Raw genomic sequence first — 14654 nt, 5'->3', positions numbered from 1 at the left:
TTTATTGTTATAATCATAGTTTTTATCCTTGGTGTGAACAGCCCTTTACACTGACAAAATTCACTTTTAGCAGATACGGTATATACATTCACAATGTATAGTCTTTCTCTTGGGAAAGAAAAAACTAAAATATTGATGACTCTTCCTGCACTACACAGGTTTTTGTCCAATCAGTTGCTCTCTAGAATGATAATGCCCCACCCCCAAAATACAACCAACCACTGATTAGCATGGGGAAAAATAAATCAACCACACAAGTCAAGAGTGTATTTAGTTAAACCCAACACTGTTTTATTGGCTTTATAGAAAGTATGTCAAAATAAGAAGACATGGTGGATCTTGTGACTTCCTTTGAGATTATGGTATTTCTGAGCCAGAGCACAGCAGGAAAAGATGAATTTAATATTTACATATCAACATTGAAAGAAATAATCAAGTTAGGAAACTAGCCTCAGTTTTAAACTGGTAGGTTGTGATCCAAAAATGCATTTGACTGGACAGAAGTGAAAAACAATGCTAAATGCACACCGTAAAATGCAAAATAAATAAATGTATCAAATATTAAAAGGAAACATAACATTTGTTGTTGGCATCTGAGTGGGTATTTTGGTCCAAAGTCAAATGACCCAGACTTCATTAAATACAGTTTGTGGTACTGTATTAAGTCACCAATGTAAAATCTGGTTCCTGAAGCCAATACCAGTTGAGAACCTCTGCTGCAAGCCATAGAGAAGATCCATCACTTCCCCTCATATCTGGGGTTCACCACAGTTGTCACAGCACTCTTGTAGATGGGGTTCTCACCCTAAACCGAACAGAAAGACCATACACACATGAGTATTATCCGATTGATTCAGCATGAACCCAACAAAATGTATTTATTTGCAATATTATACAATAAATATAATAAATAATAAAGATTTGCATACCGTGTCCCATCTGGCGTTCATCTTTTCTTTCTCGAATTTGGCGAACTCTCTGCGATCGTGAATAATCATGAGCAGCTTCCAGATGAGCAGTAGCGCTAAACCAATCAGAACGATTCCTGCGACCACACCCGCTACGATGGGGATGATGTCAGGGCCAGAGGGACACTCTGTCAACGCAGACACAAAGCATTATAGGACACAAGGTAAAACTTAGTTATCAATAACTATGAATTAAGAAATTAAGCCACCCATGTTTTGTTTTAAGTTGATGTTTGTTCTGTTCACATTGTTTACTTTAAATGTTGTTAATTATTTTTTATTTCTTCTTTTAATTGTACCTCTGGACATATTCTCCTGTGGAATTGACCATATATGTAAGAACGTGTGTATTTTATGACACCCTGTAAAGGATATTGTTTCTGAGTGGAAGTAATTGCTGTAAAATGAGATCTGAAGAATATTCAAAATAAAAAATAAGTAACAAAAAAAAAGAAATTAAGCCAACATGACATGGACGTTGCGAAAGACTTTTCTTCTTTATTGTGACATATCTGAGTGAAACAGCTTCTAGAATGAGAAAGAAAATGTAGTGCACGATTTGATTTTGTCCATGGGGAATTGATTGGATCATTGTTGTTTGCTATTGCTACGATCTTGTGTGTGTGACGGTGCTGGAGGTGAGGGATTATTGTCCAGCTCTCGTGCCAATGCACATGTCAGAGAAAAGACTTCATTGCGAGGGGGAGGAAAAGCGAATGTTTTTGATTAATGATTACAAGGTAAAACAAATGGGTAAACCGTTTATTATAAACACTACAATATTCTGTAAAAAATAAGAATTGTCATTTTTGATTTCTTAGTGACTTAATAATATCAATTAGGTTTACATTTAAAAAGCACTACAATATTCCATAAAAAAAAAGATTTGTCAATTTTGATATCATGGTTACTTTAAAGAATAAAATCAATCAGGTTTACATCAGTGGACACTCATATTTAATATTTTCAAAAAATATTTCATACTGGTACTTGGCAACTGGTACTTACCTTTTTTTTCAGCCAGATGGACCTCAATCGTGTCATCATTCTTGCTAGTGTAGGTGAAGAAGAACCAGCAGTCATCAACGTCCCGCTCTTTGCAGAGATCGATGTGGGTCTGGTCGTTGGACTGAGGAAGTTCATCCTTGTTGTTCACTGCTATAATACTGAAGTTTCTGCATTCTTTCTCACATGTACGTTTCTTGATACCCGTACCAAAATGTAGGCACTCAACACAATCCCTTGGAGGAAAAACACACATGGATATATTTAGTGCTGCTAGCAAAGATAAAATCTGTTTTAGAGCACCACTGAAATTAGAAGAAAAGTTATTCAGATAAAAAAAAAAAAATGACTACAAGGAAGTAGTTCAACCCACGGAGTTAGCTATGGTAGCTTAACCATTAGAAAGTGTTCCGCCAATAACTCACTTGTGTTCACTGCAAATTCTGGGGCAGGTTGGGCAGATTTCACAGGTCGGACCCTCAAACTTTGAGTCTGTACATTTACACACGCCACACTCGCAGGTGCCCCGGCCGTTACAGATCTGTTTGTTACTGGCCAGACAGGTGGAGGTGTCCAGAGGGCAGTCGCATGCACTACCGGTGTAATTAGGGTCACAAATACACTTCCGGCATTCACATCGTCCATGACCTGTGGGGAAAAGGATGCCTTGATGAAAACTCAATATCTAAAGTAATTTTGCATATCCAGTTAATGTATCTTGATTTAAGAATGAATAGATACTTATACTGGAAAACAACACAAGAATACTGAGTAAGAAAATATTTATTTGCAGTGTTTAAGCAAATGCAGCAGCTTTTTAACCCAATAAAGTCAACATGAAATCAAAATGGTTGCTATTTACTAAGGAAAAAAAATGCTAGAGAATTGTTTTTTCTTATTAAATGCAGTGTATTCTGTAAATAAAATGGGACGCAAATGCAATTTCATGTTGATTTTAACTGTTCTATATTTTTTCTATATTTTTTATTTAGGAGAAGTGAACATTAAACATTAAAAATTGTATAAATATAAATAAGGTTAGGTAAAATGACAGAATTGAGAAATCATCAGAGTCGTACCTCCACAAAGCTTGTTGTTGGATCGGTCGCAGCTGAAGTTGTCGCACTCGCAGAACGTTCCGCTGTATCTCTCCTCTGGGTTGTCTCTTTTCTTACACTCGCACGTTCCACAAACACATTCTCCATTGTTGTTGCAGACCTCTGACCCATTACTTATGCGACAATTTGCATCCAAATCGTCTGTATTGACTTCATCTTGGCTGCACTCACATAATCTGCCTAATCGGCCATTATTACACCTGAAATGAGAAAGAAAACATCGAATCAGAATGATTGTCATACTTAGTTGTCTGCATTTGCATATGAGAGAGTGACAGCTTCTCAAACCTGCATACTCCACACTCCAGGGCCCCGTTACCGAAGTGACACGATTGGCTGTTTGGGATTCCGTCTTTGTGACACTCACATTCACAGATGAAGTTGAGGACGATCTCCACCTCCTCGTTGAAGCCCAGCGGTTTGATCTTTATCGTCTCTGACTTGCCATCAGATGGACAACCCTTAGCCGTGATTTCTATATCAAACGTCACCTATGAGGCACAACACATTGTTTTATGTTTCAGCAGGCATATCATTTATAGAAATGGAAATAGCCAGCAGGGTGTACAGGGAAACGAAAGCTTTTATTTTTGACACGTTCTTTATAATGCTATGTCCTTGTGCACATTATAAGACAGAAGCTCTTTGTGTACATTAAATATTCACTAAAATGTTGTGCACTGTAATTTTATTTATTTTATTTTATTCTAAAGTAAAAACCTGTTAATTGGTTAATTGCAAGTTGCCTTACTATATATGGAGAAGTCCCTCCCTCCGTGACACATCACAAATGATTATATTTTATATAAATGATTTAGTTTCTTGCCCTTTTTGTTATCAGGAACATACATTAAGGTGTTTTTTATGGAGGACCAAACCTGCAGAAATGAAACCTAAATAAATAAACATAAATAAATAGATAACTGACTTGATAAAACAAATATCATTTATTTGAATTAAATTAATTAACTTTTTTCTTCATTTATTATTTTCTGTATTTATTTTTATCCTTTTTATCCTATTATTTATTTATGCGTTCATTTATTTATATATTTATTCATTCCCACATACATTTATTTCCATATTTATTTATTTATACATTTATCTTTACTTTTTCATGTGCAACATGGAAATGAGGGAGGCGGTCCATGCGTAGCTCCAGTGTATCATTGGTTGAGAGCTCACGTATAGAAGTGTCACATCTACAGGATGTGGTAGATAAGCTGGAGAGTTAACTATTTTCACCGATTTGCATTATTTTGAATTATTTCATATAGTGAACTTTAGGATGCAGTATTTCAGCCAACACCTGCATATACTGTACATCATACACCATCATATTATCCACACTGAAATAGTGCAACATAGACATTGTTTTTGCACTGTTTTGAACAGAATGGAAAACAAAGATAGCTAGTTGGAACTAGGTTTGATTCTAATATTTCTGGACTCCTGTTTCCCACACATTGACCTCCACTCCTAGTCTTTCCTTTCGCAGTTTCATTGGGTATTGCTGTAGTTTCTCTGCTTGTCAGAGAAAGTCAGGTTGGCTATATTTTAAATAAGAAGAAATTCATCCCACTCAGTCTCAATTGGAACATGTCTTAGAGAAGTATGCAGACTAGTAGAGCATCGGTGAATGGGAATGATATAGAAGTTTGCTGCCATATGGAAAGAGCGTTCACTCTCTCACCTCATCCCCAATGGAGATGTTGAAGCATGTGCGCCCACTTTCTCCTTTTCTGCTCACTCCATTCTTGCAGTGGGAGACGTAGGAGATGAACACATCAGGAGGTAGCCTGGAGTTCTCCAGAATGACCTCTGCGGACAAAGACTGAGACAGAATTAAACACAGGGAGTATATTAGTGCTGAGAAAATGAAATATTCATTCAAATCATACAATATTGTATTGGATACAATAGAAGACATTTTGAAATTCAATACTTCAAAATATCTACTTTTGTTTTTCACAGATGTAAGAAAGTCATGCGGGTTTATGAGTGACATGAGACTAAAATAAACAATTAAAGCTTTCTTTTTGGGGTGAACTATTACTTATTATTTTTCTCTTGGGCCGGTTGCATAAGCATAGTCATTATATTAAGACAGTGTCTTAAGTTTTAGTATGACCCACTAGCAGTAAGTCAGTGGCAGTCAGTCTTACTTTTTGGCATCAAATTAGACCCATCTATGTTTTTATGTAAGTGATTTAAAAAAGCTATGAACAGTCTTAAAGAAAGTAATTTGATGTCTAACTTGTAAGACTTGTCTTAGCGGTTTATGCACCAAGCCAGTGGGTCGCACTTTAAGAACTATGAATTATGCTGTAAAGTAAATTCCTTTGTACGCAAGTGAAACACAGCAGCGGTTTTATTTTATTTTCTCTTTAACTGTAAAAGGAACTAGAGCTGACCACAGCCAACCATTACTTCACATTTGATAGACATCTGATGCATAACTTGAACTCACATTATAGGAATCAATGATGAGCTGGATGACATTGGAAGATGAGGTAGACAGTGTCCCGACTGTTGATTTGGGGATTAGAGCAGAGAGCTCCTATTGTGCACACACATATACAACGTGAATCAACACAGACTACTATCTATCTGAGTTCAAATTGATGCTTAAATCATGAGATGATGTTGCAATCAGGAGAATATATATTACACATGCATGCACACACCTGATAAAGAGCCCGGAATTGCTCTGTCACAGCAAAGATGGTCTGAATGTTGTTGTCACTCAGTGTGTCTACCAGCTGAGAGATGGTGGGGTAGTCCTTCAAAAAAAGAACTCAAATGAAAGACATACTCTGATTGTTCCAGTTGTCTGTCTGCTTGCCTGTCTGTCTGTCTGTCTATCTGTAAAGCTCACACTTACAAAGTAGTTGCTCATGGTGTACATATTATTGGAAAGATGGCATTTCCCATCATTTGGACGAACAATGCCACCCAGTTTTCCATCTCCAGCAAAATGGAATCCAGCATCCGTGGAAAACACGAGGAGACGAGTGACATTCCTCCAGCCAATCTCTTTCTGAGGAATAATCAAAACAAAGAAGACAGAACACAGCTTCAAATGGTCAGGTTTTGTCCAAACTTGTTCAGTAGCTACCGGTAATGTTCAGTAGCATGCTGCTCCCTATGACTCAATAAGAATGATTAATGAGAGTGTGTTTCTTATTTTACAACGGCTCAATCACACGTTGACAGCATGGTTAGTGTTTGAAAATTAAATCAGGACCCTCAGGCTACAGTCAGAACCAGTATTTAAAAATGGTGATGAAGTAATTTTTGTGTATACATAAACTGATAATTGGTATTCAACTAAAGGATTTCTAAACTGGTAGCATTTAGCATTTTAAAAAAACAAAGCTATTTTATTGGAAGAAAAAGAAAGCAGTTGTTTTGCAACCATTCACAGCGCAAGTACAACACTGCATGTGCTAACATGTACCGGAGACTTTGCCCGTAGTTCTGTGGCATTTATGGAATGTTGAACTCGACCCACCGTGCAGACAGCAGCTTGCATGATTGCATCAAATCCTGCCTCCGGAGAGTCCAGGTTTCCAGAGGTTTTCTGTTTGCTGACTTCTTGGGTGAACAATGTGCTGTCGTTGGTCAAACTCAGGACGTTTTTGTAGCTGAAGGGTGCTGTGCAGTCGTTTGGAAAACATGGGTTCTGCAGATACTTTGGCGTCATCAGAATGAAAGGCATAACAAGCTTCTCCAAGAATGAACCAAAACCTGCAAGGAAGAGTTAGCAGATCATTTAACAGTTTTAATACCGCAAAGGCGTGAATGTGAGCATGTGTGTCCTCCTAACCGATCCGCAGGTCTTTAGTGATGTCCCGCATCTCCCTGGCAAGGTCAGCTCCCAGGTTCTTGACATTCTCAAGATTACTTCGCATAGAGTCACTGAGGTCCATCAGGAAGTACAGATCGATGGGATAATCCTCTGCCCTCTTGAACGTGAGAGTAAACTTCTGCGGTTCACCTGTAGAGTGACAAAGACGAGAGACAAAAATAAATATCTATGTTTCTCACCGTCTAACATCTAACATTTTAACAGAATGTACTGTTCCAAACCAAGGGAAAACTTGTGAATTTGAGAGTGTGTGTGTGTGTGTGTGTGTGTGTGTGTGTGTGTGTGTGTGTGTGTGTGTGTGTGTGTGTGTGTGTGTGTGTGTGTGTGTGTGTGTGTGTGTAAATAACAAATAGGGGAAATGAAACTAGACTAGATGACTAGGTGTTAGAACCTTGTCATTAACAATGAAGTGATCATTAATTTTTTTTTTTGCTTTACCTAGTTTGCATATGAAGAACCAATCAAATTCATGTCATTTTGCTATACCTCCCTATTCTATAAAAACTGTTGTATCCGTGTTTTCGGGTGGGATTCTCAATGAAATTTGTTCGAGATCTCCCGGCCGTGATTAAAGCATTTAGAGGACATTTGCTGAAGTCTGAAAATCTACCACACTTTCTTTCCTGAAAAAAATATATACAATGTTGAAATATGCTATGATGATGAATGCAATGAACAATTTGCTAAACTTTTTAGGTAAACATGTTTACTTAATTAATACTGGTAAAGCATAGCTCCGGAGCGATAGGCCTAACGTTACTGATCAAGGCAGTGATGGAAGGGAGAGTTGATCTTTAATTGTTGGGTATACTAATGGACGCATTGTTTCATCTGCTAATAAGAAATTGTATAATATTCTATCCTTCGCTCCCAGAAAAAATATTTTACTAAATTGGATCAGTGCTGGTGTGTGGTGGGCGTTCTGGCGTAATATGGCTGCCGTGCGTCGTATCATCCAGGTGAATGCTGCACATTGGTGGTGGTTGAGGAGATTAAAACCATCCATATGGGAAGCTCTTTGAGGTCCCAGAAAAAGCACTATATAAATGTAACAAATTATTATTATTATTATTATTATCAGTGATAAGTCTTCATCTCTTAAAGGTTGGCGTAAGGTTATTTTTGAGTTGATTCCTCTGGAGTGTCTTACCTATGTATTACATCAAAAAACAAGCCAGTTTTATAAAGTCTGGACATTGAACCTTTGTCCTCTTCTGCAACTTTTTAAAATATGTTATTGTTTTGTTTTTATTCTCTAATCTGTTTTACTATGGCGTAGTCCTGTTCTATATGCAAATCTGAGCTATTGGTGGTCCTTTTTTTTTTGTGATGTCTTGTTGTATTACAGGTGAAACTCGAAAAATGTGAATATCGTGCAGAAGTTCATTTATATCAGTATTTCAACTTAAAGGTGAAACTAATATATTATATAGACTTATTACATGCAAAGTGAGATATTTCAAGCCTTTATTTGTTATCATTTTGATGATTATGGCTTACAGCTATGAAAACTAGCTATTCTATAATATTCAAATTTTTGGAGTTTCATCTGTATTATGAAAATTCAAACCAAACATAATAAAAAAATTAAATAAATAAATAAAGGAGTTGTTCACTTATTAGTAAAACATTTTTTTAAATTAAAGCCTGTCATCATTAACCCCAGTGTTCAAGTGCATTGTTGTCGGAAAGAACAGGAATCATGGAGGACACCATGTTTATTCTTATTCTTAATTGGAAAATCTTATTAAAACCTAAATTATATTTTGCTATTCAATGATCATGAAAGGGCATTCATATCCAATTTTTAACTAGGAAACTATTTACAATAATTACAATAATTCAGATAGCACATGAAGTCAGCATACATTATACATTTCAGCCTGTTTCTTTTACAACGCAGATGTAGGCTAAATGTATTTTTTGATTACTGTATTTTTTTTTAAATGTAAATTTGATTGAACTTGTCCTGATTCATATTACACAACAGTACCTGATCGGAGGTTCAGGGTGAATTTCTGTGGCTGAATCTGGGTGATCTCTTCAGGCCTCAGATTCTCTCCTCCCTCAATTTTACGGTTTGTGACAGGTTTGTTCTTGTCGATGGTGACCGTTCCTCGAGGGTTTTCTATGCCGAGTGCAGTGCAACCAGCCTTTTGCAGAGACTCCATTTCATCACAGCGTGAAGGTTTGAAATCCTGCAAGCAGAGACTTGCTAAGTTCACATGTTCCGGTAAGACTCGGGTAATCTTCCAGAGTCAGACGAGAAGTTGAAAATCAAATGTTGTAGACAAAATAACTTACAGGATCTTTGCACCACACACACTGTGGCCCGGTCTGAATACACTCTCCACATGTTTTGGCATTTTTAGAAATGCATTCATTGCTGTCTGAGCGCAAAACACATACACAACAACTTTAGAAGACAAGATCTAACATTACAATGTTATGAGATGAGATTATTAAATAATAGTTTTCCAGCAACTAAATAATTTTGAAATGAAAAGCTAACAAGAAGCTCTTTTGAAGAATAACTTGAGAAAGTAGCCTCAAAATTGCTATGATATAAATTCATAAACCTTAACATTAAAAGAATGTCCCCTGAGGCAACAGAAACTAGCTGAGTTGTTGGCGATATTACTTCCTTACCTGTTTTCGCTCTGACATGAGAGACAAATCCTAGTAGAACTGAAATTAACAGCACCCTCATATCCATCTAAATGCAGAAGAACCTCATAAATAACACAGAAACACATCAGGAAGAGAGATAATCAGTAATCCCTTATTTACAAATACACAAAATCCTTGTCTGATTTTGTAGCATACTGTGAATGATTGTTCAATATATTTTGTTAAATATATTTGTGAAGAAATACCAATCTTTGCACCAAAAAGTAGGTTTCCGTAAAAAAAAAGGAGTGTCTCTGACTCAGAACAATGAAAGAGACAGTTAATCATTTACTTTGATAACGAAAAAGATATTGAGAAAGAAAAGCAGCCCCAAGAAACAGGCTCTTACTTGTCTGTTAATCTGAGTAATATCAAAGTTCCTTTAAGACTATTGTAATTCTATATAGTCTTTGGTAATGTACAAATACAGATATATTTATATATAATATAAACATGTATGTAAATACACTCAATTATTGATCCCTGATTTACATTGTAGTAGTTTGTCTTTATGGATTTGCTCGAACAATTTTGATCAGACAAATATATTCAAAAACAATATTTACATGCATATTCTGTGACTAGTAAGATGCCATGAGATTTTTTTATGGGCATTTTATAAGTGGAAATAAATAAGTGGAAAAATAAAAGCTTAGTTACTTACCTTAACACATGCTCCTTGCTCTTTCAATAGATGTGTGTTTATGATGTAAATGTTTATACGATCAACTTTTCCTGATCTCTTGAGTTACACTCCAGGTTACTGTAGTCCTGTAGGCATCTGAAGAATGTGTTTCTGAAACGGCACACAAAACAAAATCAAACGGTTTGTACTTGAGTGTGTGTGAGGCGTGTGAGCAGGTCTTTTTTAGTAGTTCAGATTGCAACAGTGCAGCAGCAGCAGGTCAGTCGTACGCCTTACAAACACAGGAAATACAAACTGAAGGGTTGTGTGGTTTGGGCTAAACATGTAAAGAGTGAGGCTCCTCCTCCAGAAAAGTCTCACACTAGAAAAAAATATTTGACTGGCATCAAACTAATTATATATATAATTAGTATATATATATATATATATATATATATATATATATATATATATATATATAAATAAATATAATACTATAAATATAATATAATATAAATATAATAACATGTTTATATCATTTAAATGGCACCTATTATGCAAAATTCACTTTTACATGGTGTTTGAACATAAATGTGTGTTGACACTGTGTGTACACAACCAACGATAAAAATCCACTCAGTGCTTTTTAAAAAACATTTTTTTTAAATCCCATAAGCACTGTCTCAGATTCGGGGCAATGTGACGTCCTTTTGCACAAGCCCCTCCCACGACTGTTGATGGACACTGCAGTTTTTAGTTTGAATAGACCCGCCCTTGAGTGAGTCAGCTAAACACAGTCCAACATTGTTTCCACGCCGGAGCAGCTGTAGTCAAGAATATCATCTAAGCGATTGAGGTGTTTTTTGTTGATGGATGTAAGAATTAACATTGTCGTTTACTCTCGTTTTTACTGGAGGAAGGGTCTGCACCAACTGTTCGTGATCCAGGTTACAGTCTCGATAGGCCTAACGTTACGAACGTTACTGATCAAGGCAGTGATGGAGCGCGCGCTTTATTATAGTTCGTCAGAGTTGTTTTACGGATACAAAGTTCGCCAGTTTATTAATAAGCACCCACTGAAAAGGGTTACCGTTTGTTAATATTTGTTTACTGTTAGATGTAACGAGTGTTTTGTGTAATTCTGTGTAACAGTATGTATGTTGATGATAAAGAAAGGAAAATATAGTTTATGGATGGCGCACTTCTACGGTGTCTATACGGTGTTTAACGTTATTCAGTTCTTACTGTGATTTTAAATCCTGTGAGTAAAACTGATGCTTCATATTTTTGTGTGATGTACCGTCCGTTACAATAAACTTCATAAAACCCATCAGTAAGTTACATTTTTGGCCATCATTCGGACGCGGTCCGCTACAACAGGCTTGTATTAATAATAGTGGATAAAAGCAAGATGAAAAATAAGTTATAACCGTAATTGAACTAAACTATACCTGTTCTATCTCCATAAGCGCTGTGGTCACGAGACTACCTTCTGATGACGTTGCCACAACGTAGCGGCATACGCACAACCGGCACATCCGGGAACTTAACGGTAAATTTTGTTTACATGAAAACATGTCCCTTCATTCTACCAGCGCCAAATTGGTCCAACAACCCCACCCAGTGGCCAGAAGTGTCTTACCCGGACATTTACTCGTAACCTCCATACTGTCTATGGTAACCTCATCGAGTCACCAGGTAGCCAGTGAATGATTTTACTTTGGTTTTAAGAAGTAAACATCTTTAAATGTATATATTATGTCTTTATATTTAGTGAGTGCACTTTTCTGTCCAGCCATACTAGCCTGATTTAGCTTTCGATAGCATCATCCGTAATTCATGATATTTTCATAAAAAGCAAGATATGGATGATGATGGCAGGCAGAGATGGGCATAAATACATGGAAATGTATTTAAAATAAAAATACTGTGTGGAAAAATGTATTTAACTCTCTGATGGTCTTCAAAAAAAGTGACGTTATGGGTATTTGGGGTCAATTGGACCTCGAAGACCGTCAGAGGGGTATTTAAATACAAATACAACGTTTTTAAATCAAGATCTTGTATTGGCAATGCAAGAGTCGAGCACTCTGTAAAATCAACTCCAGCACATCTCAAAGACTTTCAATGCATTTACGGTCTGGTGCCAGTTCATAAGTGAAAATGATTCTTCGTGCTCCTTCCCAACCATTCCTTTACGTTTACAATTTGAGGCTGATGAATATGGCCATGATGTGTTTTCCTACATGGTTGTTTAAGAAATGAAAAGTTACACACTCCATCAATTAGGGTTAGAAGAACGGTGTACATATAACATGCTAGAAACATAATAATCACCGCAGTAATAATCCAGTCATAGACTCTTAAGCATTTGCCTATTTAAATCCTTTTTTTTGGACAGGCAGTGTATAAAGACTTTACATTCCATGACCCACAAACACACACGATAACAATGCAGTCCAGTGTTTTAGGTTCTTTATTTTAATAAATAACTCCTAGAAACAAAAAAACAGAGGGCCTGATGCAAAAAAAGAAAAGGCACTTTAAAATGCAAATTGTGTGTAACTTGATTAAGCTTTTAAAAGGTAAAAAAAAAAAAAAAAAAAAATGTAAAAGAAAACCGTAATCTTTCGTATAACACTGATCTTTACCAACAATAATTTGAGCAGTTAGGCTTATTTATGAACAAAGATGTTGTTAAAAAGGACAAATTAAATTACAAAAGCAGATGTGAAGCAAGTCCACTTATGGAGACTAACGGAAACAATAAAATATAGATCTTGCACAGTAGACGTAAATATTTGGCATCAGTGAAAGAGAGAAATTTGGGACCTGAGATTCAATTTCCTCATTCTTAAAACAAATCTAAAACCTGAAGATCTTTTCATATGACTTTACACTTATGTTTTCAATAATAAAGTTGATTGTTCCATTCACAGACAAAGATGAAAATGTCCCTCTAACATCTTTCAAACTCAGATGTTGCCAAGTCAAAGGCATTTAAAATCAAACACTTGACAGATGAAATGTCAATTATATTGTGACAATTAAAAAGATACTAATCTGTCCTATTGGATTCAATAATGTGCACAATAAAAAGGTCACTAAACCATCTGATTCGCAGACCAAAGGCGACGTGAGCATACAGATCCAGTCACAGACCTAAATATTATAGACTGGACGCAAATTTCCCAGAATTATGCAGACGACATATGAGTCTACATTAAAAGCACCATGTGAACAAACAGCAGTGGTCCGCTACAGCTACCTACTATACCAGTGACAGGACACTCCACCCACAGGTTCAGAAAGCTTCCTGTACCAACATAAGACACAAACTGACTCCAATGTTCAGCTAGTTACTGGACTGAAGCAGGTCGTCTGCTAATTGTCTTGTCTTTTTGAATAACATTCTTAATGCATACTTGACCACATCTTACATACAAAACCTGTGTCATCTAACCCAACACGACTGGTTTTAACATTCAGGGAAAACAAGGCAGACCTGTGGCTAAAAATTTAAATGGTCTAAAAGATTGCATAAAAAAAGTTTATACATACTGTACAGTTCCAAAACAATGCATAGAAACACAGGTTACTTGATTATACTGAACAGTGGCAAATGCACAAGCCAAAAGGTGATTTAAAAACAAACACAAAAAAAAAAAGAAAGAAAATAAACAAAGTGAAATTCAACGCTTCCGCTCCTCTTGAATTGTTCTGCATACAGTGTTGCTTGGAGATGGACAGATTCGTCCATTACTTGCCCTCATATTTAGGGTTGACCACCGTCGTCACAGCACTCTTGTAAATGGGGTTCTCACCCTGGAGACCAACATAAAGAGACGATAATTAGATCAACCATTAATATATCTACACAAATGCCAGGTTAGGACACTTCACAGCAAATATAGTCAACTTTGGTTGAAAAAACAAAACAAAAAAAGTGTATAATAACACCAGCAAGCATTACAAAAGGCACACAATAAAAAAACAAACACTGTATTTGCAGTCATTTTGTATATGCAGCAATGTAAAAAGTTTGTTTAGTATTGGACATTTTTTGTATTATGCTCTTCGAAGGAATAGTTCACCCAAAAATTTAAATATACTCATCCTCAGAAATACAACAGAATCTACAAGTAATCCACATGACGCGCGTTTGTAAGAAACAAATCAATCATTAAAGAGGAATTTCATTTCACTTTTGGCAAAATGGGCTTTCAATAAAACATGGCTGCCTGTAGGCCTACAGTAGAAAGGCGAACAATTGAGAAAAAGAAAAAAAAGGCTGTCATCTTCCCAACACCAATAATGCACTTGGCATCCAAAGCCACTCCCAACAGTCTGCTATGGATACAGAGTCAAATAAAAAACTTTTAGTCATAATGGTTTCG

At 36.3% G+C, this 14654-nt stretch overlaps 1 protein-coding gene across 1 annotated transcript; it reads right to left on the bottom strand.

Annotated features, from left to right (window-relative positions):
* Positions 1–264: 264 nt before the first annotated feature.
* LOC306997973 (integrin beta-1-like) lies at positions 265–10574 on the bottom strand. Its single transcript, XM_079611639.1, has 16 exons — positions 10297–10574; positions 9612–9678; positions 9267–9352; positions 8956–9160; positions 6921–7091; positions 6606–6841; positions 5976–6131; positions 5779–5874; positions 5562–5651; positions 4785–4925; positions 3380–3582; positions 3053–3291; positions 2399–2621; positions 1977–2209; positions 930–1096; positions 265–805 (listed from the first exon to the last, which is right to left on the bottom strand). The coding sequence occupies exons 2-16, from the start codon at positions 9676–9678 to the stop codon at positions 740–742; spliced, it is 2379 nt and encodes a 792-aa protein (XP_079467765.1). The 5' UTR covers positions 10297–10574; the 3' UTR covers positions 265–739.
* Between the last annotated feature and the right edge of the window lie 4080 nt (positions 10575–14654).

Source organism: Phoxinus phoxinus, assembly GCF_949152265.1.
Source record: "Phoxinus phoxinus genome assembly, chromosome: 5".
In the NCBI taxonomy this organism is placed as follows: Eukaryota; Metazoa; Chordata; class Actinopteri; order Cypriniformes; family Leuciscidae; genus Phoxinus; species Phoxinus phoxinus.
Note: the sequence above shows the minus strand (reverse complement) of the source record. Positions and strands in the feature narration are given on the sequence as shown.